Source organism: Pteropus alecto, unplaced genomic scaffold (assembly GCF_000325575.1).
Source record: "Pteropus alecto unplaced genomic scaffold, ASM32557v1 scaffold29, whole genome shotgun sequence".
Classification (NCBI taxonomy): domain Eukaryota; kingdom Metazoa; phylum Chordata; class Mammalia; order Chiroptera; family Pteropodidae; genus Pteropus; species Pteropus alecto.
Window position 1 is genome coordinate 1,358,282 of NW_006443120.1, and position 23,599 is coordinate 1,381,880.

Below are 23,599 nucleotides of genomic sequence, written 5' to 3' on the forward strand. Positions count from 1 at the left end.
ACCCAACTTCTTGCAAAAGATAACTAAGAAAACAGTTATTTCAGCTAAGTAACGTCTTGAAGGGTAGAAGGTATTTTTATTATCTCTTCGATATTTAGAATAAATTATTCTTTTCTCAGAAATGACAGCTAGAGAGAAACACTTTGTTCTGCCTTGTCATAGATGCTTTTCCTTCAGTAGCGTGAATCATCGATGAAGGGAATTTACCACATTAATCTCACTCTTCAACCACCGTCTTTACCAGTGTAGTTTTGGCTACATCTTTGGATGAATTCGCTGAGCTTCCTGATCCAAAGCCCTTTGATTTAGAGCATGAGTTTCCATCTTCATCTAACAGGCACAGTAGGTCTCCATTTCTTTTTCCAGGCGGATCTGGATGTCCAGGAGCTGCTCGTAGTCCCGTTTCTGGCCCTCGGTCTCGGTTCTGACCTGGTGCGGCTGCTCCTCCAGAGCCCAGATCTGAGCCTGGATCTGGGCCGGCCGTGCACAGTCGTTGCCTAGGTCTCTAACAAGGAACGCTCCAGGGAGTGTTTCACTGCCAGGAGGGACCGCAGCGCCATCTCCAGGAGCTGCAAGGTGCGCTTCTTTTCTGTCAGCTGTGTCCTGGCTGAGGTGGCTGTGCCAGTGTCCTTGGAGATCTGCCGCTGCATCGTGGGACTCTTCTCGTTGGACAGGGCCTCGAGTCCCGGCAGTTCTGCTTTGATTTTTTACCCTCTCTGTTCCTCTTGTTGTTTCTTTCATTTCGTTATTTTTTCCACTTCTGCCAGCTAAGAATTCTTCATTTTTCTATAGACAGACTCAAAAGCACATAAAATTTTAGAAATTTAAGGAATCTCAGCAATTAATTAATCAAAACACCCTCTAGTACTTCAACCTGTGTGTAATGTCCTGGCCAAGTGGTTGTTCACATGGCAAATTCAAAACTCAAAGAGATTAAAGCGACTTATTTAGATAGAGTAAGTGACGGAAATAAAATTTAAAAACCTCAGGTTTCTAAGCCCAGGATACTTCCTTCTTTCTCATCCTGCAGGTCAGTTGTTTAATATTAGAAAAATGGGGACAGTGGGTCTACTGAACACAATAGAAGAGAGTAGGAACGAATGAGTAGGAAAACCGAGTTTCCAGAGCAACAGCACTGGGTTAGGATAGGAATAAGGACTTTAGAAAAGACATCAGAGATCAGATTAGGTAAAAGAGGTCAGAATATTGGGATTTATAACAAGTTAAAGGTAAATGATAAGAAGGATGGACGCAGGATGTAGCAAGTGGCCTCTCAAGGCAGATTAAAATTAGGAGTTCAAGGGAGTCCTAAACAGGTCGCTGCTTTTTGGTTTGTTGGTTTGTTGGTTTGTTTGTTTTTTGAATTGGAGGAACTAGAAAAATTCAAGTTTCCATCAAAAGATGTTAAAATAATTTGAGATACAGGAGAAGATTCTCTTGACAGGCTGGGCCTGGCTGTCAAATCAGTAATGGAGTTGGGTAGCTGGAAACATGCTTGTGTAGGGAGTGGATGACTGAGACTCCATTTCGTTTGTTTTCCAGGAGCAGGGAAATAGAGAGCTCCTGCTCTGGGTCATTCAAGCCCATCTTTGTTTCAGGCATCTGTGCCTTCTTTGGCTGCCAATTTGTAGGTTGGAGACTGCCATGGAGCCCTGTGGATGAGGGACCTGGGAGTGGGAAGGGTAACAGCATATACATTTGTTCTTTGACTTTGTTACATTTACCTTTCTACCATTTCAAACATTTCCGGGAACTCTCTGTATTGTCTGAGGGCAAAAGGAATTAATGAGGTCACCTTATGTAGTGGTTTCCATACTAAAGAACCAAGACTGCCAGTTTTGAATCAGGAACAAACAATGGAAAAGGAGCAGTGTGTCATTTCACCTTGATTTAGGTCATCAGATTTGTTCTAGTTCAGGTTAAAAAGATTATATCAACCATTATCGCAATTTAGGCTTCAGGACTTAGATAATAATTGGATGTCATTTTTGGTTACAGAAACTGAGAATGTGTGTTTATAGAATGTTCTGTAGGTGGGGAGAGGTGGAGGCAGAAATAGAGAACTAAATGTGAGTTTTAAAACAGAGGTTAAATATTAGTTATATCAAGAATCTTTAATATACAGGTAGCTGACTATTCATTCTTTTTTGTTGTTGCTCTTTTAAAGAAATGAACTAATTTACTTGTTTCTGTTGTATATTTTTACTCTAAAGAATTCTCAGAAAACCTGGCCTTGATGATTCGTGGCCTGAATCAGATAACGAAGACTTTGGTTTTGCTACCAAGGTAAAATGCTCCTGCATGAAGATAATAGTAAATTACTCTTAAAATTTAGTAGTGTTCTACCTATCAATGTTTGTCATAAGTAAAATAGAAAATTGGTCAGAGCAAGCCATTTTATAAAAATATCACTAATTCTGTGTTTACTAAGTTTTGAAAGTGAGGGCTGAAGATAACAATTGGTTAAAAAAAACCATAGTGATAAAAAAATTATATTGGGGAAAGTTTTTCCCACAATGGAGGAGATATAAAATTTGGTCAATGATAAGAATTTTTAATATGACTTTTAAATTATACTATCCTTAATTTTATAAAACTCATACCTAAATAAAATATTATTAAAATTATACTTATTGGGGGGACATTGGTTAAAAATAATATATTTCAAGTGTACAATTCAATAATACAGCATTTGTACATGCATTGTGTGTTCATCACCCAGAGTCAGATATTTTGTGGATCCAATTATTGATTGTAAAACTCATAAGAACGTTCTAGTGACTTTCAGTTCCAAAACAACATAATATAAGGTGCAGAGTTTGTTCTTTTTGTTGTTGTTGCTGGTATAATACAGTTGTTAGGAGGGTTTTATTTTTTCTCTTTCAATTTTCGGTTTAGACTTTAGACTAAAATAATAGTGGAAATTGTGGAAATTTAGAAATTAAGTTCTCTTTCACAAAACCTATATTACAAAAGAATATAATAAAATATGTCAAACAGAGGCTTTTTTAGTATATTCATAATACTAACGTATTACTGATATAAATATATTTATATGTATACTGAAATTATTTCTCCACATATATTTTATAATTATGCTTTTCTCTTTTTTTTGTCTTGAACTTGTACTTGTTTGACTGTTTCATTTTTTCTTTGTTTTTCTCCTCCCAGTATTTCATATTTTTTTTTTGCAATATGGTTAAATTGACTGATTTTTTAAAAAATTATTTATTTATTATTATTATTTTGTCTTTTGGTGATATTGGTTAACGAAATCCAGTAAGTTTTAGGTATACAATTTAACAGTAAGGCATATATGTATTGCACTGTGTTAGATTTTTCTTCATCAACATATAGTTGACCCATTTACTCCTCTATCCTCCTTTTCCCCGCCTAACCCTACCCTCTGGTAACCACTAGTCTATTGTCTATGTCCATGAGTCTCTGTTTGTCCTGTTCATTTGTTGCTTTTAGGTTTATATCCCACATATAAGTGATATCATGTGATTTTCAACTTTTTCTGCCTGGCTTATTTCATTTAGCATGATTATCTCGAAATCCATCAATGTTGTTGCAAATGGCAGTATTTCATCTCTTTTTATGGCTGAGTAATATGCCATTGAATATATGTACTACAGCTTCTTTATCCAATCATCTATCGTAGGACATTTCGGTAGATTCCATGTCCTGGCCACCATGAATAATGCTGCTATGAATATCGGAGTGCAAACATATTTTCGGATATGAGTTTTCAAGTCTTTGGGTTAAATACCCAGTAGAGAGATTGCTGGATCATATGGTAGATCAATTCTTAGTTTTTTGAGGAACTTCCATACTGTTTTCCATAGTGGTTGTACCAATTTGCAGTCTCACTAGCAATGTATGAGGGATCCTTTTTCTCTGCATTCTCTCCAACATTTGTTATTACTTGTCCTGTTGATTATAGCTATTCTGAAAGGTGCGAGGTGGAATCTCATTGTGGTTTTGATTTGCATTTTACTTGTCCTGTTGATGATAGCCGTTCTATCAGGTATGAGATAGTATCTCACTGTGGTTTTGATTTGCATTTTCCTAATAGCTAGCGATGATGAACATCTTTTCATATGTTTGTTGGCCATTTGAATGTCTTCTTGGAACAAGTGTCCGTTGAGGTCCTCTGACCATTTTTTTAATGGGTCATTTGCTTTTTGTTGTTATTTTGGATATTAGGCACTTACTGTGGTGTTGCTTGCAAATGTATTTTCCCACTCAGATGGCTGTCTCTTTACCTTGTTGATGATTTCTTTGCTGTGCAGAAGCTTTTTAGTTTGATATAGTCCCGTTCATTTATTTTTGCTGTTACTCTTCTTGCCTTTGAGGTCAAATTCATAAAATCTTCTTAAAGTCCGAGGTACATGAGTTTAGTTCTTATGTTTTCTTCTATGAAATTTATAGTTTCAGGTCTTACGTTCAGGTCCTTGATCCATTTTGAGTTAATTTTGGTGTGTGATTATAGACATTAGTCTAATTTCATTCTTTGGCAGGTGGCTTTCCAGTTTTCCCAGCACTGTTTATTGAAGAGGCTTTCCTTTCTCCACTGCATGTTTTTGGCTTTTTGTTGTTGTTCTTATAATTCTTTGTCCATATAAATATGGGTTTATTTCTGGACTCTTGATTCTGTTCCACAGATCGGTGTGTCTATTTCTCTACCAATACCATGCCTTTATGATTATTGTTGCTTTATAGTATAATTTGAAGTTGAGCAGAGTGATGCCTCCAGGCTTGTTCTTTTTTCTCACGATGGCTTTGGCAATTCGGGTTTTTTTTGTGTTTCTATACGAATCTGAAGATTTTTTGTTCTATTTCTTTAAAAAATGCCAATGGGATCTTGATGGGGATTGCATTAAATCTGTATAATGTTTTAGGTAATATGGTCACTTTAACTATGTTGATTCTTCCAATCTAAGAACATGGAATATCTTTTCATTTCTTTGTATCTTCTTCAATTTCTTTTAATAGGGTCTTGTAGTTTTCATTATATAGTTCCTTCACATGGTTCGTTAGATTTATTCCTAGGTATTTTATTCTTTTTGTCACAATTGCAAAAGGAATTATTTTTTCCTCTTCTTTTTCTGACACTTCGTTATTAGAGTATAGGAACACTATGGATTTTTGAACATTAATTTTGTATCCAGAAACTTGACCATATTTGCTTACTGTTTCTAGCAGTGTTCTTGTGGAGTCTTTAGGGTTTTCTATGTAGAGAATCATGTCATGTGCAAATAGTGACAGTTTGACTTCTTCATTTTCTATTTGGATATCTTTTACATCTTTCTGTTGCTTGATTGCACTCGCTAGGACCTCCAATGCCATATTGAATTCACATTTATTTCTACTCTAATTTGAATATTTATTTCCTTCTTCTGACTTTAGGCTTCATTTGTTCTTCCTCTTCTAGTTTTTTAAGATGAAGCATTAAGTTGTTTATTTGGGCTCGTTCTCGTTTTTGGAGATAGGCCTGTAATGATATGAACTTTCTCTTATGACCACTTTTGCCATGTCTCAAAAGTTTTGATATATTGTATATCTCTTGAACTCTCTTTATTTCTTCTCTGATGCAATCATTCTTTAGTAGCATGTTGTTTAATCTCCACATATTTGTGAGTTCTTCCATATTTGCGTCTAAAATACAATCACCATCTATGATGTCATTAGGAGTACAATAGCCCCCCCTTATTTTTTTGAGATGTTTTAAGACCCCCAGTGGATGCCTGAAATTCTGTTAGTAATTGCTTTACATATTTCTTTGCTCCTTGATTGGGAGTATAGATATTAATAAGTGTTATGTCTTCTTGGTGCATGATTTTCTTTATCATTATGAAGTGTCCCTCAGTATCTTTCTTTATCTTTTTCTATTTTGAAGTCTATTTCATCCGATATTAGTACCATTATTTCCATTTTTCTATGAATGCCATTTACTTGAAATATCTTTTCCACCTTTTCACTTTGAGCCTGTATTTGTCTTTGGAACTGAGATGTGTCTCCTGGAGGCAGCATATGGTTGGGTTTTATTTTTTGATCCAATCTGCAGCTCTGTGCCTTTTTATTGTTGAGTTCAGTCCATTTACATTTAAGGTGATTATTGAAACATGAGATTTTCCTATAACCATTTTATCTTTTGCTTTCTGGTAGCTTGGTGCTTGGTGTTTCCATCGCTTCCTTGTCATTGTATATCTTTTTCTTTTTTTTTTTTTTGGTTGGGCTTTGTGGATTTTCCCTCTGGTCCTTCTTGTTTCATGTTATATACTTCAGTTCTGAATCTTTGTTGTGTGGTTAACATTATGAATATGTAGAGGATAAGTTGTATATATAGTAGTCCATTTTCTCCTGCAGGTGCCTGATCTCCATTCCCTTTTGGGAATTTGGATCTTTGAATCCTCACCTTTTCGGTCATTGTTGTCTCAGTTTGTCCCTATATATGCTGAACATTTATTACTATCTTGCTATAACAAATTTCTTCTTATTGTTTAAGCTTATAATGCCCTGTTCTTAGTAAGGGTTGCACTCTTCTGCTTCTGTCAGCCTTCTAGTTGCCTTACTCCTAGTTATGTATTTTTTATTTTTTTGTCACTTTGTTTTAGGTGAGCTAACTCCTTTCAGTATTTCCTGTAATTCAGGCTCGTAGTGGAGAATTCCTTCAATTTTTGTATGTCTGGGAATGTCTTTATTTCTCCTTCATATCTAAAGGAGAGCTTAGCTGGATACATTATTCTTGGCTGGTAGTTCTTTTCATTTAATAGTTTGAATATTTAATTCCACTTCTTTGCAGTTTGTAAGGTTTGTGTGAGAAGTCCGATGATAATCTAATGGGTTTTCCTTTATAGTTTACTTTTTTCTTTTCCCTGGCTGCCTTGTGAATTCTTTCCTTGTCCTGATTTTTGATCATTTTAATACAATGTGTCTTGGAGAGGCCTTTTTGGATTGAGATAATTGGGTGTTCTATTGACTTCTTGAATTCCAAGCTCCAGTTCATTCCTTAGATTTGGGAAACTCTCATCAACTATTTGTCTGAAAATGTTTTCTTATCCCTGCTCTTTTTCCTCCCTTTCAAAAATGCCCATTATTCTTATTTTTTCTCTTCTGATGTTATCAGCTATTTCTTGTATTTTTCTTTCATTATTTTTCATATTTTGGTTTCTCTCCCTTCTGATTTATTTCTAGTTTTTTTTTGTCTTCGATATAACTAATCCTTTCCTCCATTTGGTCAACTCTATTTCCCAAACTTGCTATTTCATTTTTCATCTCTTTCAGTGTGTTCTTCATCTCCAGAATTTCTATTTGGTTCTTTTTGAGGGTTTCAATCTCCTTTCTGAAGAACTCATTCTGCTCATTTAGTTGCCTTTTCAATTCTAGAAATTGTTGATATAATGCCTTTTGGAACTCACTGAGTTTTTTCAGAAGTATCGTCCTGAATTCTCTGTCATTTAAGTTGCATATTTCTGTCTTTAAGCTTATTTTCTGGAGATTTTTCTCTTTCTTTCCGAGCTGCCTTGTCACCTTGGTTGTTCATGGTGTTTAATGGACTATTTCTCCACTTGGGCATTAATGGAGGTGTATTCTGCATTTTTACCAGTAAGAAGATTTATTATATAAAGGTCTCTCTTTAGCCTGTTGCAAAGAAGGTGTTTTCCTTTTGCTTTCCAGTTGGTGTCATCTAAGCTTCTTGGATCCGTGCTTTATATAAAGTCTTAATAATGTCTCTTTTTTGCGTATAGACATTCAATCACACTTGCTACCCTCAGTTTCAGTCCCTGTCAGTGTTAGTTACAGTTTTAGTAGTGTTTGCTAGATTCCCCAGGGGCTCCATTGTGTTCAGTTTTGGAGGGTATGGGGGGGCCCTCTTAATTGATACTGAGCACTGTGTCTCAGCCTCGTGTTTTGCCACTGTAACTGGTAATAATCACTGTGGCTTCTATGCTGTCCCCACGTCTCTACTTTCTGCTGTCATCTCTGGGCACTGCCTCTGTGTGGAGCTCACAGCTCTCTCAGACAGGGTTGTTTAGGGAATCCAGTGCAACTTCTCTACTCCCCTTCCTCCTGTAGGGATCTCTGGCTGTGAGAGTCAGCTTTTTTGTTGCTCCCAGTCTACTGCTCGACTCCCAGGGTTCTCCCTGTGGTAGTTTTTATGTGCAGATCCCACGCTGAGATGTGCTTGTGGACAAGTTGGGTGTTTTTAGTTGAGTTTTAGATGTTCAGCTTATTGTTGTTTCAAAGGGAGAGATCTTGGGACGTCTCTCACTCGGCCATGTTTCTGACATCACCTCAACTTTTTATTTTTTTATTTATTTCTAACCAATTATTTTTTTTTACAGAATACATTTCTTCAGTGGGTGTTTTTTTGGTCTATCTCTCTCTTACAACATTGTCAACATATGTGTGTTCATGATTTTCTGTTCAGTATGCACATGGCTTTTATTCATGAATTTTTGCTCCACAAGTTTCTACTCTTTTTTCTCTCTTTTTTGGAAGGAACTGAATATAAACAATCATTTGTTTTTAGCTGTTTGACAGAAAGTTTGCAGTTCCAAACCACTGTCATAAGATTCTACCAAACTCTGAGATTTTCTCCAAAAGGAAATAATTCATGGAAATATAACTTATGCAAATACATTTCAAAATATAGCAAAAAATTAATTTAAATTTCTTAATGTTGTTTTTTTAGTAGTACTCTAAACAACCCAGGGGTAAATTTATAATGATCTAATGATTATCAGAGTATTTAAAAAATAATCATTTAGGGATCATAAAAGTAATATTTTTAAGCTTACCATGTCCTCTCTCATAATACTCACCTTATGAGAAGATATATGTTAGTATGTGGCAGAACTAGGATATGAATCAATATTTAAATGATTCCAAAGCCTGTGTTCTTGGTGTGAGATCATATACTAATGATGAATATTATCATTATTGTTATCAAAGTTAATGCTTAATGCTGTGAATTTTTTCTAGAATGTCATGAAACCAAGCTTAGCAAAGTTAAGGACTGCTTTTCTGCAATCCCAGCAAAACAGTAAGTTATTTGTTGATTATCTGCTCTTGAGTCACTCCTTGATTTGAAGTTACAGATATATTTATGTATTCTTTACTTTGTTTTTACTGCAATAGAAAAAAAATATGCCATCGTGAGACCAGAAACTGGGACCTTCTATGAGGACAATAAAGCTCACAATGTAAATGAACCCATAGTTGAAACCCTTCCCAAGCCATCAACTGCTGTCCAGGGCTGGTCTCATCCTGATTTGCCAACACCTGAACCTCTTCTCAAACCTTCACTCGTGTCTTCAGCAATTGTTAGTATTACAAAGGTAAGTTTTTTGTTTTGTTTTGTTTTTTATTTTTTCCCATGCTTTTTCACATATCTGATCCTTGTAGTAATAAAAAGGATTCTAGAAAGAAATGGGAGTCCTCAAGATGACAATAGAAAACAAATATGATAAAAAGAGAGATTTATATTCAGGATTGGTTTTTGTAAAGATTAGTGGTAGTAAACAATTCTTAGGTCTGCCATTATGGAAGGAGAGAATTAGAAAGCAACTAGAAAGAATAGCTAGATGAATGTGAAGACAAGGAGGAGGTAAAAGAAAAATTCATTTAAGAAGGACTAAATAAACATCAAGATTTAATAACAGAGTCAAAATGAGGAGATTATTATAAAGACACAACAGAAATAGGGCAGTTAAGTGACAGCAGGAACTCTATTATGAAATATGCTAAAAATTATTTTAAATGCAAAATAAGTTAAGAAAGCCAGGTAAAAGAAAAAAATGTTCAGATTTTCCGAATTACTTAAAGCTTATTTTTATGAACTAAAGGGAAATATAATTCTTCCTTTATATATATATATATATATCACTTTTCATTTTATCTCTTTTTTAACTTCACTTTTAATACAGTGATATTTTATATTTAAGCTAGCAAATCTTATGTTTATAGTAATGGAAACTGAAATATGATTAGGCTTTATTGGATTATGAATTATGAATTTTTTATTCTTTTGATTGTGATTTCTAACTTATCTTTTTGATATATACTTAATTTGCTCAATTAACTTATATTACTATTTGGTTTCATCTTAGTACGTATTTTAGGTTTTTTTGAGATAAAGACAGGAAATAAATAAGGATTTTATTTAGATTTTTCATCATTTATAATGAATATGTCTGATAATATATGTGAGGTTCTTGATCTGTATTCATTAAATGAAAATATAAATTTTAAGCTGTAACATAAAAAAAGCCCAGAAATTATTTTTTTTCTGTAGAGATTCTTTTAAAAACTTGCTATTGTGTGACTCCTTTTATATAAAATGTGCAGGATATATTAACCCATAAAGACAAAGAGTAGATTAGTGGTTGCCTGGGGCTGATGGCTGAGGGAATAAGGTGTGACAGTTTAATGGCAATGGGGTTTCTTTTGGGGCAACCAGTATTTTTGGAATTAGAGGAAATGGTTACACAACATTGTGGATATACTAAATAATACTGAAGATTTCACTTTAAAATGGTTAATTTTATGATTCGTGAACTTATACATTTCATATTACTCTTGAGAAATTTTATTAACTTTGGTATTCATGGTTGTTAAACCTAACCTGAAAACCCTCTCATATCTAGAACTCAGACATCCTGGTCACATGAATTTTTAGTCCCTTTCTTCACTCAGCCTAGTTTGATAATCTTAGATCTATTGGAAGAGTTTTAAATCTTCAACTGAGATAAGTATAGTTTTACTAGGTTTTCAATAGTAGATGTTTTTCTGCAATCTTTATCTACCATGTTAAATAGAACATATGGGAAATTAGAGCTATTAGTGTGCTGTTCACAAGGGAGTGAGAAACCACGTGAATTTTTAAATAGGGATCTATATTTCTTTATAAATCATAGTAGTATTTAAAAATGTCTCATAATTCTCTTAGCATTCCTCTTCTAGAATTTAACACCTGGCCTTTAACATTAATTTTTAATGAAGAATCATCTTGTAACATTGTGAAATGATGTTTGACAACTAATGTTTTTCATTAAGCTTAAAATGCTTCTTGAATCTATGACCATGTTACCCCAAACAAGCCCAGTAAAGTCTGATCTCAGAAGCTAAGCAGGGTCGGACCTGGTTAGTACTTGGATGGGAGACCACCTAGGAAGACCAGGTGCTGTAGGCATAAAAAATAAAAATAAAAAAAGGGATTGTAAACTGACAAGTTCCTTGCAATCCGTGAGGTCAACCAAGGGTTGCCTTGACTAAAAAAGAAAATATTTTTTAAAAATGCTTCTTACTATAATATCCCAGAAATAAGCATTTGCATACATCCATAAAAGAGTTTTTTATATTGCTGAAACAGAATTTGGAATATATTTTTGAAAAATTGAATTTCATGTTTATATTCCCCTGCTCTTACTTTCATTTTCAATATTTCACAAGTTCTGTGTAGGTTTGCATTGCTTAATTGTATCAGTTTAGTATATGTTACAAATATCTATCTTCTTAACATCCTATGCTTTTCCTGAGTAAGGTCACCTAGTCCTACTCCAAATGTGTTTATCCAGAACTTTCTTCTAAGTCCCCTGAGTGCTTCCAATTTGATATGTCCTAAATTGAAGACGTTGCCCCTGGCACTTTCCATTTTGCTAACTCCTGTAATCTCCTCTGTCATCTGTTTTCCCCATCTTAGTAAATCCACCGCTGAAATACTAAGGTATGAAAGATCCTGGACTTCAACCTTTCCTCAAATTACCATATTCAGTCAGTCACCAAGTTAATATATTCTACCTGCTTACATCTTGTAATTCTCTTTCTCACTTTCAATTTTGAAACAATTTCTTCAAGGTTTGCTCTCCTTATGTTCAGGTTTACATTATAGCCAGAGTGACTGTTTTAAAATATGTTTGTAATAATATAACTTATCTTATCCCCATCAAGTAAGGGTGAAACTTATATGCCAGCATGACACTTGCCTTGCTTGCTGTGGCTCTGATTCTCCAGTTTCCTCTTTCCATCCCATTCCCAGTGTTCCAATTTTACCACATTACTTTAGTGCCCTCACTTGCTGTGTTGTCTTATACTTCTTGTTGTGCTCATGCTTCCCTTTCATGCCCTTTATGCCCTCTCTCTGCATTTATCTTTCACAACACAAACTTTGCAGCATTTCCTGAGCTTCCCAGGTACAAATGACTGATTTCTCTTTTGTGCCCTACTGCACTTTATTCACTTCAGTTATAGAAGTAGCAAATGTACTTTTCTATTCTTACTGTTTTCATGTATCTCTACCCCTACCATAATATAGGACAAAATCTTTTATTTATATTTCTAGAATCTCCCAGGATAATGCCTGTGATTTGATAGACATAGTAAATGCTTGTTGTCTTCCTGATTGAATGAGTGAGTGAGTGAGCAAGTCAATGAATATGATGTTATCTGAAGTTGGGTTTCTGTTTTGTTTTGTTTCTATAGAAAGAAGCTACAAAGCCAGCAGTTGGAAACAAAGAAAATAGTATGGATATTAATGACAGCGCTCCACGAGAACAAACAAGTAAGGACAATTTGACTTATGTTGATGGAGCATGTAAAAATAATATAAGTGGTAATTTAGCAAATATCTATATATTTTTTTCTCTGTTTACGTGCTGGGCTAAACAAACCTGAAGTGTTTAGATGCAAATATGATATCCATTTCCACTATCCCAACTACTACCAAATTTTTCTTTTTGCATAAATTCAACACTCTGAAAATTTTGTTATTACTCTTATTTTATTAAAGTATTAATGAATGGAAATAGACATATATGTATTTAAAATTCATAGTAATAAGTGTTCACATTAATGTATCTGTAACTACATTTTATAGTTAAAATGTCAGCATTAGGATTAAGAGAAGAGGAAGACGTAGAATCACCTTTGGATCCTGAGGTAGTGTCTTTTATTATTATTATTATTATTATTATTAATTATTATTTTAAACATCAGCATTGAGTGATATTAATACATATAAAGTATGCTTTGACTTTACTTTTTCATGTCTGCGTTTGTTCATATAACTTATTTTCCTATATTCTTTAAGCTATTAATAGAATAACTATGTGCTAAATATATTAATACTGCATAGTACAATTCTGCTAATTTGTAAGATTCCCTTAATGAAATCAGTGTACTATTATACAAGAAACTGAGGCTTCGAAGTTTAAGGAATCAGTTTGGGTTCTGCAGTTAAGTTTATCTACAAACTAAAAACTTGTTTCAGGTCAACCTATGACCACATGTATGATTCTATGGTATGTATGAGTATGTTAAATTTCTAATTAGATTCAGAGAAAAACAGCTTAAATTGTAGTATTATTTATAATGTAGAACTTGAAAATACAATACCTGGGACATTGAAATTTTATTTATTTAGATTGTCAAGTAAATCTGCAAAGGATATTTCCAAAGAAGGAATAGCATGATGAATAGTGATAGATATGTGGGACTATACTAACGACAATTTGGTTCGTGAAGTTTTGATAAGTAACCATGGTTTTGGATAGTTCAGATAGCATGCACTGAGTACCCTTATGGCAACCATATTTGTAATATAAGTGTAAGGTTATGATGAGCTAATCTAAGGTGACAGGTATAGCGTAATCTCTTAATTATAAGCATCTGCTACCTAATGGTACAAACACTGCCTTTGAAGTCTAAGAACATGCTAGTATCCTGGATCGGTGACTTCCTAGCTATGAGATGTTGGGAAAATTATTTTTAATTTGTTGCAATGTCAGTGACCTCATTCATATTAGGATACTAATTTCTACCTTTCGGGTAGGTGTAGTGAATAAATATTGTAACAATGTAAAAGCAATTTGTAAATGGTAAAGGGTGCTGTGGAAATGGAAGATACAGTGATCACAGTGTATTTAGTGATTTACTGACTATCCAGAACATTTTTGTGTACCTGAAAGAAATAAAATGGCAGTAGTGTCAAGAAAAGATTGGGAAAGTTAGAACAAGCATGTGGATTTCTAATTTGGGGGATGTTAAATTTCAGTAGACAGTTATGGATATATCCCATGGGCATGTAGTCCTTTAGAACTTGAGGCTTTCTTGATAAGATTTTAAATGTTTTAACCCGAAGTAAATTTCTGTTATTGAATACCCGCTATGTGCTGGGCAGTTAGATACTGAATCTGTAGTTGATTGGTTAGGCTATAGTGGTAGGAGGTGAAAATCAAGTAAAGAACAATCCATTATAAGTCATTATATGCTCTTCCTATAAAGAAAATAGAGAATGTTATATTAGAGAATATTAGGATGGGAATTAGAATGGGACTGGGAATGGTACTGAGGTGGTAAGAAATGATCTTAATGACTGTGACCAAATCTGCCAAGTGACGTATGAGGAGCCAGTCATGTCAATGTCTGCAAGAGGGACATTCTGGACAGAGAGAACAATGATCATGTTTTTTCCTTATTTTAACCTAGTATCTTGGAATGACTAAGAAGCAGGAAATGGGGTAACCACCATCACACCATTTGTATTATTGTTATTGTGTATAAAAAAGAAATAAAAGTGCATAATCTGTGCCTGGCACACTTTAGATTGTTAAATAAATGGTGCTATTCTTCCCTTATTAAAGCTTACTAAACTTTTTAGAAGTGTTGCAAAACTATGTAAACTTTTCGCTATTATTTAACATAATTTCAAGAAAGGTTTTACTTACAGCTTTGCCATTTAATTCAACTACTTAGCTCATCAAACATTTTTAAAATAATAATTAGCTTTTCCCAAGTCCTTGTTTACTCAAATACAATAGGTTCTACAATCTTGGTGAAGAATGCAAAGTAGAGTTAGGTGTTTGAAGATTGTTTCTTGTTGAAATGTACATACAAATCAGTATTTACTTTGCCATCCACTCATAATTTACAGTCAGTATACAAATGAAGACAAAAAACAGGCTTGATCTAGAGGGCATAATATGAACTTTTCTATTGAAATGTTCTGGTTTTCAATATATGCTTCTCTTATTTTTAAATCTAATGGCTTTTAATGTAGGAAATTCAGATATTTTCCGATAAAAAGATTAGAACATCTTCATGCATCTCATTATTGGTATAAATTTTAACAGAGTTTTTCTGCAAGTTTACCACAGAAGTATGTTGATTACTTCTCTGGAGCTGCAGATCAAAGAGGAAAAAACATACTGAATGAACAAGTAGAAGGTAAGACTGCATTTTGTAAAAAATCATTTGACAGATGTTGATTTAAAATATGATGTCTGATAAAGTCTAACAGTGAGCAAAAATCACCTATTATATTCATTGTAAAGAAAAAAATGAAGTGAAAAAGAGATCAATTATATGTCTTATCAGGTATCAGCAACAGATTAATTTGAAAAAGCCACTATAGAAGCTAAATTATTTGTTTCTTTGCAAGATACTCTAAGACATAATTAAAGTCAGAAAATAGAAAAGAAGAAAATAATTAAAGATGGAATGAAGAATGAGAAAGGTGGAAATTTGAGAGGAGTAAAGGAAGGAAAAAGGAGCAGATATATATATATATATATAGTAGAAAGTGGTACAATGATTCTTTTGAAAAAGGAAGAGCAGATAATTTAAAATGAGAGAATATAAAGTGAGTTTCCAGTACCAAGACTTATCAGAGAAGTACAGCAAAATATCCCCATTCTTATTTTTTTTTTTTTTTTGCCCCTGGTGGAAAGGCATTAGGAATTGAGATACCTGATTATGTAGAGCTCTTTTTATCTACCTTGCATGCACACATGTATATGTGGGCAACTATAAATATATGTTATGTAAAATGTGGCTATATTATAGGAGAGTATTATATAGGCAAAAGAAGAGCAGCAGAAAACAGGAGAGAGCAGGGTAGGTTATGGGGAGATCAGGGAAGCTATAACTTAATAAAAAGTTCATTAGAAAGTTTTGACTTCCAATGCAGTTTTAATTTTAAAGAAGTGATAATAGCAGGTTTGGTATTCTGCATTCCTCACAAGCTCTCAGGTGACCCCAGTATTTCTGGTCCTCAGATCATGCTCTGAGTAGAGAAATCTGCATGAAAGACCATTGGCTAGTTCAAGGTTTGAAAGGATCAAGGAACAGCATTATTTTGGTATAGTTCTGAGCATGTTTATAGCCAATGGGAAGAAAGGAGATGAAGCAATAGAAAACATAGAAGTAAGATACTATAGCTTACAGAGAGTGAAGAAAAATCATGGAGAAAACCCACAAAAAAAAATGGAAAAGAGAATCAAGACCACAGGCCTAGAAATTTTGAAGAGGATGAAGGATAGTGAACAGAATGGAGGAAGAAAGAAAAGTGTTAGCTAGGTAATTTTGGAGTCGATGAGCAATTTTGAGAGACTTCACTTTAGTTGCCTTATATATTTGCACTGAAACAGAAGATGAGATCATTAATGCTTTAGAGAATACTTAAAACAGTAGGGAGTGTGAGAACTGGGGTAAACTGTAGCCACTCACTTATCCTCCTCATGAGAACATTAGGTTAGAAAATACTGAGGGAGTTTACAGCTTACAGTTATTTAACCCCCAAAGACATGAGTTAAATTGCTATATGTTACTCAAATTAGATTAATTTGAATATAGAATCACTGGCTGTTTTTTTAAGGTAGCTAATTTTTTGACAAAATAGGCAGTTTATAAAAATCCTTTAATCCTTTAAAGCCTAACATGATATATCAAGCCCAACTAATTTTAAAAACAAAAGAAATTACGTAGTTCATTTCCTTAGAGCTAAAATTGTTATTTTCAGTATATATTATAGTGATTTTGAAACATAAAAGATTTTTAATAATATTTTTTATTTTTAAATTACAGCTGGCATAGAATATTATATTAGTTTCAGGTATACAATATAGTGATTAGACATCTATATAAGTCATGAGGTGATCACTCCAATAAATCTAGGACACCATACATAGTTATCAAATATTATTGACTGTATTCCTTATGCTATACTTACATCTATATGACTTTTGTAACTACCGATTTGTACTTTTTAATCCCTTCCACCTTTTTCACTGACCCCCATAAACCACTCTTATAAGTAACTATTATTTTACAAATGTATATTCAAGCTGAGTAAATCAAAACACCTACTCTATTGATATGAATTATGCATTCAACTAAATTTTTATTATACCCATGTACTCACTAAATTACAGGACAAAATAAAGACCATAATAAATATTTGAGCATAATAGTATAAAATGATTCTGATGTATTGCATTAAGTATGATGTTGCATTTTCATTAACTCTTCCATTGATCCTATCAAGGACATGATTTGTTCCTCTGATGACTGATCACTGTTTTCCCCATTGATCAGCATGTCGACATTGGTATATGCACACTTTTCTAGTTTAGTTATAGTCATTTGAAACAAAATGTTTTCAAATCTCAATGCTATGTTTTGTCAAACCGATATTTCTGTTATTTCTTTAGTATTTATAGTGGATTTCGATCTTGTTGTCCTAACACTCTCGCCTCTCAAAAAAGAAAACACTAGGACATAAAGTTTCAGCTCCTTACCATCACTAGTTGAATATATAGTTGTTTTTCATATTTACATGTAATCAAGCATATGCCCCTTTGCTTTTTAGATTCTCCTGGAAAATATCTTCAGTTGAAGGTAATAACATTTATATTTTTTAATCTCGAATCATTAAGTATGAAATGTACATTATTTTTTAATCATCTTTTTTTCAAAACCCATTCAGCCTATCGTTGAAGTGAAAGATCCTGTTCCTAACAAAGCAGTAGAAATGAAGGCTACACAAACATCCAGATCAGGTAAACTTTGTAAAACAATTTTAACTCTGGAAAATAGTACAGAACAATGTATGACATGCTCATATTCTTTTTATTTATAATTTCCTTTTTTTTAGCAATTAATAGGAGGATATGACATACATAATGAAGATGTCAATTTTTTTTTGTATTTTTAGGAACAGATATTTACAAATGGAAGAAAAAAGTTTTAATATAACTTTTACTCTGAAATTTCTACTTTCATTTCAATAACTTAATTTTTTTTTATTTTGTAGTCCCTGTACTTATTAAGGATACCCAGAGTTTGATTATTAGACTCTATGTTTTTTCCAGTGTTTTAAAATGCTTATTTCAATTCTGACCTTCACCAAGAGTAAAGCTTCAGTTGCTAACATGTTAATAGTTTTTTAACTTTATTTCCTTTTAGTGTTGGTACATTGACGAGCTTAAGCCAACCGGATGTTCTGATTAGCAGACTGTGTGTGTTTGTGCATGTGTGTCTATGTTTATGGTGTCTTTGATTATTAAAGATAGGGGAAGTATTCTGACATCAGAAACATGATGGCATGAGGAGTCTCTTTGATCTCTCCCCTTGAAATTATAACAAACTGAATAGCTACAATCCAAGGAAAAACACCCAGTCTAGCACACAAAGATGTCTTACAACTCTGCACATCACAGCATCTGAAGATATGTGAATCAGATGAACAAGGGAGGAGGAAAGGGAGGGAAGCAAAGACTGTGCTGTAGTCACAGCCCTGAGCTCCCACCAGGCTCAACGAGAGTCAGGGAATTAGGAGGTGATACGCACTTTCTGTAGCCCCGAACATTCCCACCTGAGTTATCAGCATATTCCACGTGGCAGAGCCCCTAAACCAGGGCAGAATCCATGTTCAACATGGAATACAGAGGAGTGACAGCTGTATTTTAGCAACCAGGCAGAAAGCTAAGCACTGAGCTCCCCCACCCTCTCGGAGCTTGCCTCCTCAGACCCTCCCAGAGCTAGCAGCTAGTGCCAGGGGAAACTTGCTGCCTCAAGTGTTAGAATACAGAGCAGGGATCCTGGAGCCCCGGGAACTGAGATGCACACTGCAGCTGGTCCTAGAGACAGAAGTGAAGATATAGAGGAAAGGTAGCGGAAACATGGAAGCCAGCATTATTGTCAGGAGAACAACAATAAGTACCCAGGCAGCCTCTTTCAACCCATACCACCACCTATCCAAGCTGCTTCGGAGAAGATAGCACAGCACTGCATACGGCAACTTGAGCAGTACCGTGACTTCACAGGCTCTTCAGATGCTCAGATCCCATCACTATCACATTCTCCCACAGGGGTAGAGTTTCTGGACCATGGCAACCTGGTCATGGAAGAGACACACACCTCCCCAGGGAATAAATGACTCTTGTTTGTTTGTTTGTTTACCACAAAGCAGAGACCCCAGAGGCCCGTGCAGTGCAGGAGAAGTGTGTGCTGCCTACTGGAAAACAAAAGAAGAACCTCTTCTTATCAATCTGCTAAAGAGGGGTCTTTAATAAATAATAATAATTATTTATTAAATAATAATAATTTAACTATAAATAATAATTTAACTATAAATAATAATAATTATTTTTTAAAGGCAGAGTACATTCCCATAAATACCTAGGTGCTGAAAATTCCATCAAATATCATGAACACCAAGGTGATAAGGCAGCTCAGAAAGAAAATTAAAAATCTCCAGAAAATAAACTTAAAGATATAGAAATATGTAGTTTAAATGACAGAGAATTCAAGACTGCACTTTTGAAAAAACTCAAGGAGATTCAAAAAGTTCTGATAGGCAGTTCAATGAACTTGAAATCAAAATCAATGAACAACATAAATACTGTACCAAACAGATTGAAACTCGACTCTAAAAAAGAACCAAAAAAAAAAAAAATTCTAAACCGAAAGAATTTAATAAAATGGATGAAAAATGAAATAGCGAGTTTAAGAAACAGAGATGACCAGATAGAAGAAAGAATTAGTGATATCAAAGACAGAAATCTAGAAGTGTGACACAGATAGAAAAAGAGAGAGACTTGAAACAAACAAACAAGCAAGCAAAAAAAATTGAAAGAACTCTACCAGAACTACCTAATTCTAAACAGAAAGAGCAGTATAAGAATAATGAGTATACCAGAAGGAGGAGAGGGAGAAGGGTACTGAAAGCCTTTTCAAACAAATGATTGATGAGAACTTCCCAAATCTATGAAATGACCTCAATCCAAGAAGATAACAGAACACATAATTGTGTCAGTTCAAAAAGGCCCTCTCCAATATTGATAGGGAGATTTTACCAGCCAAGAATAATATATCCAATAAAGTTATCCTTCAAATCTATAGGAGAAATAAAGAACTTCCCAGACATGCAGAAGCTAAGAACATTTTCTACCACAAGGAATACATTATAGGAAATACTGAAGGTAGTCAATCTACCTGAAACAAAATAACAAAAACACACAGAACTCTAATTAAGATGACTTACAGACAGACAAAACAAGAAATTGCAAACCATATTAAGAACAGGTCATGCTACTATAGAAAGACTGGGAAATAAAAAGAGAGTTGAAGAGATATATAGAAACAAATGAGAAGAAAAATACAACATACCAATACTTTTGGATTCAGCAAAAGCACTAATGAGATAAAAATTCATATCATTACAGGCTTATATCTCAAGATAGAAGAAAGATACCAATTAAATAACGTAACATTACATTTTAAAAAACATAAACAAACAAAAAGAACAAATATAGCCCAAAGTTGGCAGATGGAAGGAAACAATAAATATTAGATAATTAAATGAAAGTGAGAAAAAAAGACAAAAAATATTAATGCAATAAAGAGTTGGTTCTTTGAAAAGATCAAAATAATTTACAAACCCTGGTGGACTCACTAAAGCAAAAAGAGAAAGGACACAATTAACAAAATCAAAACAAAAGTGGAGACATTACAACAGATACCACTGATATAGAAATGGTCATACAAGAATCCTATGAAGTATGACATGCCATGAAATTCAATATCCTAGAAGAATGGACAAGTTCTTAGAAATATACAGCCTTCCGAGACAATCACAAAGATCTGGAAAATCTGAGTAGTCCAATCAACAGTACAGAAATTGAAGCAATCATCAAAACCTCCCCCAAAAGTAAAAGCCCAGGACCAGATGGTTTCACCAGTGAGTTCTACCATTCAAAGATTCTTTAATACCTTTTCTTTAATAAATTAAAAAGAGGCAATAATTCCTAACTCATTTTGTGAGACCAACATTACCATAACACCAAAACCTGGTAAAGAAAACACACACACACACACACACACACACACACACACACACACACTCTAAAACTAGACCAGTATCTCTGATGAATACAGATGCAAAAATTAGAAACAAAATACTAAGAAATCAAATAGCATAAGACGTTTAAAAGTTTATATATCATAAATAATAAAGTGAGCTTCATCCCTGGGTCACAAATTGATCAATGTGACACACCAGAGAAATAAAATAAAGGATTAAAATCATATGATTATATCGAGAGATACAGAAAAAGTATTTGACAAGATACATTTATTTATGATTAAAACCTTAATAAAATGGGTAGAGAAGAAAAGTACCTCAAAAGAATAAAGGTCATAACTTCAGCTAACATTATACTAAATTTTGAAAAACTAAAAGCCTTCCCTTTAAGATCAGGAATTTAACGAGTCTGTCTGCTAGCACCACTATTATTCAAGATAGTGTTGGAAGTCCTAGCTAGAGCAATCAGGCAAGAGAAATAAAAGGCATTCGCTATGGGAATGAAGAAGTCAAACTGTCTATTTTTGCAGATGACATGATTCTCTGTATAGAAAACACTATCGACTTTACTAAAAAAACTATTAGAAACAATGAACAAATATAGCCAAGTTACAGGATACAAAATTGACATACAAAAATTCATAGCATTCTTATACATTAACAATGAATTATTAGAAAAAGAAATGGAAAAAAAATTTTCTTTTGCAATTGTAAACAAAAAGAATAAAATACTTTGGAATAAATGTAATGAAGCATGTGAAAGACGTGTATGTTGAAGATTATAAGACATTCTTCAAATAAATTGAAGAAGACACAAAGAAATAGAAAGATATACTGTGTTCATAGATTGACAGAATCAACATAGTTGAAATGACCTTATTATCCAAAGCAATATACATATTTACTTCAATTCCCATCAAAATCCCAATGCCATTTTTGAAAGAAATAGAACAATAAAGCATCGGATTTGTATGGAATCACAAAAGACCCTGAAGAGCTAAAGCACCTTGAAGAAAATGGTCAAGACCAGAGGTATCAATCTGCCTAACTTCAAATTAGACTACAAAGCAACAATCATCAAAACAGACCAATGGAATAAAATTGAGATTCCAGAAATAAACTCCCATGTATATGGATAAATACTTTTTGACAAAGGAGCTATATACATACAATGGAGAAAAGAAAGCTTCTCCAGTAAATGGTGTTGGAAATGTTGGAAAGCCACATGCTAAAGAATGAAACCAGACTGCTATCTGTCAACATATACCAAAATGAACCAAAAATGGATCAAAGACCTAAACATAAGACCTGAAACAATAAATTGTATAGAAAACAAACATAGCTTTAAACACATGGGTCTTTGATTTGGAGAGGATTTTATGAATTTGACCTCTAAGGCAAAGGGAGTAAAGCTAAAATAAATGAATGGAACTCTATCAAAATAAAAGATTCTGCACTTCAAATGAAGCCATCAATAAACCAAAGGAAACTAAGTTAATGAATGAAGATACTTGTGAAAAAAAATCCGATAAGGGGCTATATTCAAAATATAAAAAGAATTCATAAAACTCAAAAAAATACAATTAAAAAATAGGCAAAGGACCTGAACAGGTACTTCTCCCAAGAAGACATACAAATGGCCAATCAACATATAAAAAGATACTCAACAGCACTAGCTATTAGGAAAATGCAAGTCAAAATCACAATGGAATACCACCTTACAGCTGTTAGAATGCATATTATCAATAAGACAAGTAACAGCAAGTATTGGAGAGGTCGTGAGGAAAAAGGAACCCTTATATACTGCTGGTGGGAATGTAAATTAGTACAGTCATTATGGAAAACAGTATGTAGTTTCCTCAAAAATGAGTAGAATTACAATAGGACCCAGCAATCCCTCTTCTGGGTATCACACCAAAATTTGAAAAAATTTATCTGCAAAGATTGATGCACTCCAATGTTTATAGAAGCCTTATTCACTATGTCCAAGATGTGGAAACAATCGAGGTGCCTTTCCATCTTCTTTGGATAAAGAAGATGTGGTGTATATATATATTACAATGGAATATTACTCAGCCATAAGAAAAGGTGACATACTGCTATTTGCAAAAACATGGACGGATCTTGAGATTATCATGTTAAGTGAAATAAGTCAGACAGAAAAAGTTTGAGAACTATATGATTTCATTCATATGTGGGATATAAAACTGAAAGTAACAAATGAACATGACAGATAGAGACTCATGGACATGGTTTTGTGGATACCAGAAGAGAGGAGAAAAGGGGGGTGGTAGATAAGGAATAAGGGGTCAAATATATGGCGACAGGAGGAAATTTAACTTTGGTGGGTGAATATACAATGCAATATACATATGAAGTATATTTGAATCGTACACTGAAAACTTACATAAATTTATTAACCAATGTCACCCCAATAAATTTAATATAAAT

The 23,599-nt window shown here is 33.8% G+C and overlaps 1 protein-coding gene across 1 annotated transcript in view; it reads left to right on the plus strand.

The window, feature by feature from the left end:
• LOC102878602 (ankyrin repeat domain-containing protein 26-like) overlaps window positions 1–23,599 on the plus strand; it is a 115,418-nt gene that overhangs the window by 16,282 nt on the left and 75,537 nt on the right. The window contains exons 7-14 of the mRNA XM_025040539.1: window positions 2,214–2,286; window positions 8,992–9,052; window positions 9,148–9,347; window positions 12,490–12,619; window positions 12,884–12,945; window positions 15,138–15,231; window positions 17,654–17,682; window positions 17,771–17,843. Coding sequence (XP_024896307.1) covers window positions 2,214–2,286; window positions 8,992–9,052; window positions 9,148–9,347; window positions 12,490–12,619; window positions 12,884–12,945; window positions 15,138–15,231; window positions 17,654–17,682; window positions 17,771–17,843 — 722 coding nt within the window. The remainder of the gene's footprint in view (window positions 1–2,213; window positions 2,287–8,991; window positions 9,053–9,147; window positions 9,348–12,489; window positions 12,620–12,883; window positions 12,946–15,137; window positions 15,232–17,653; window positions 17,683–17,770; window positions 17,844–23,599) is intronic.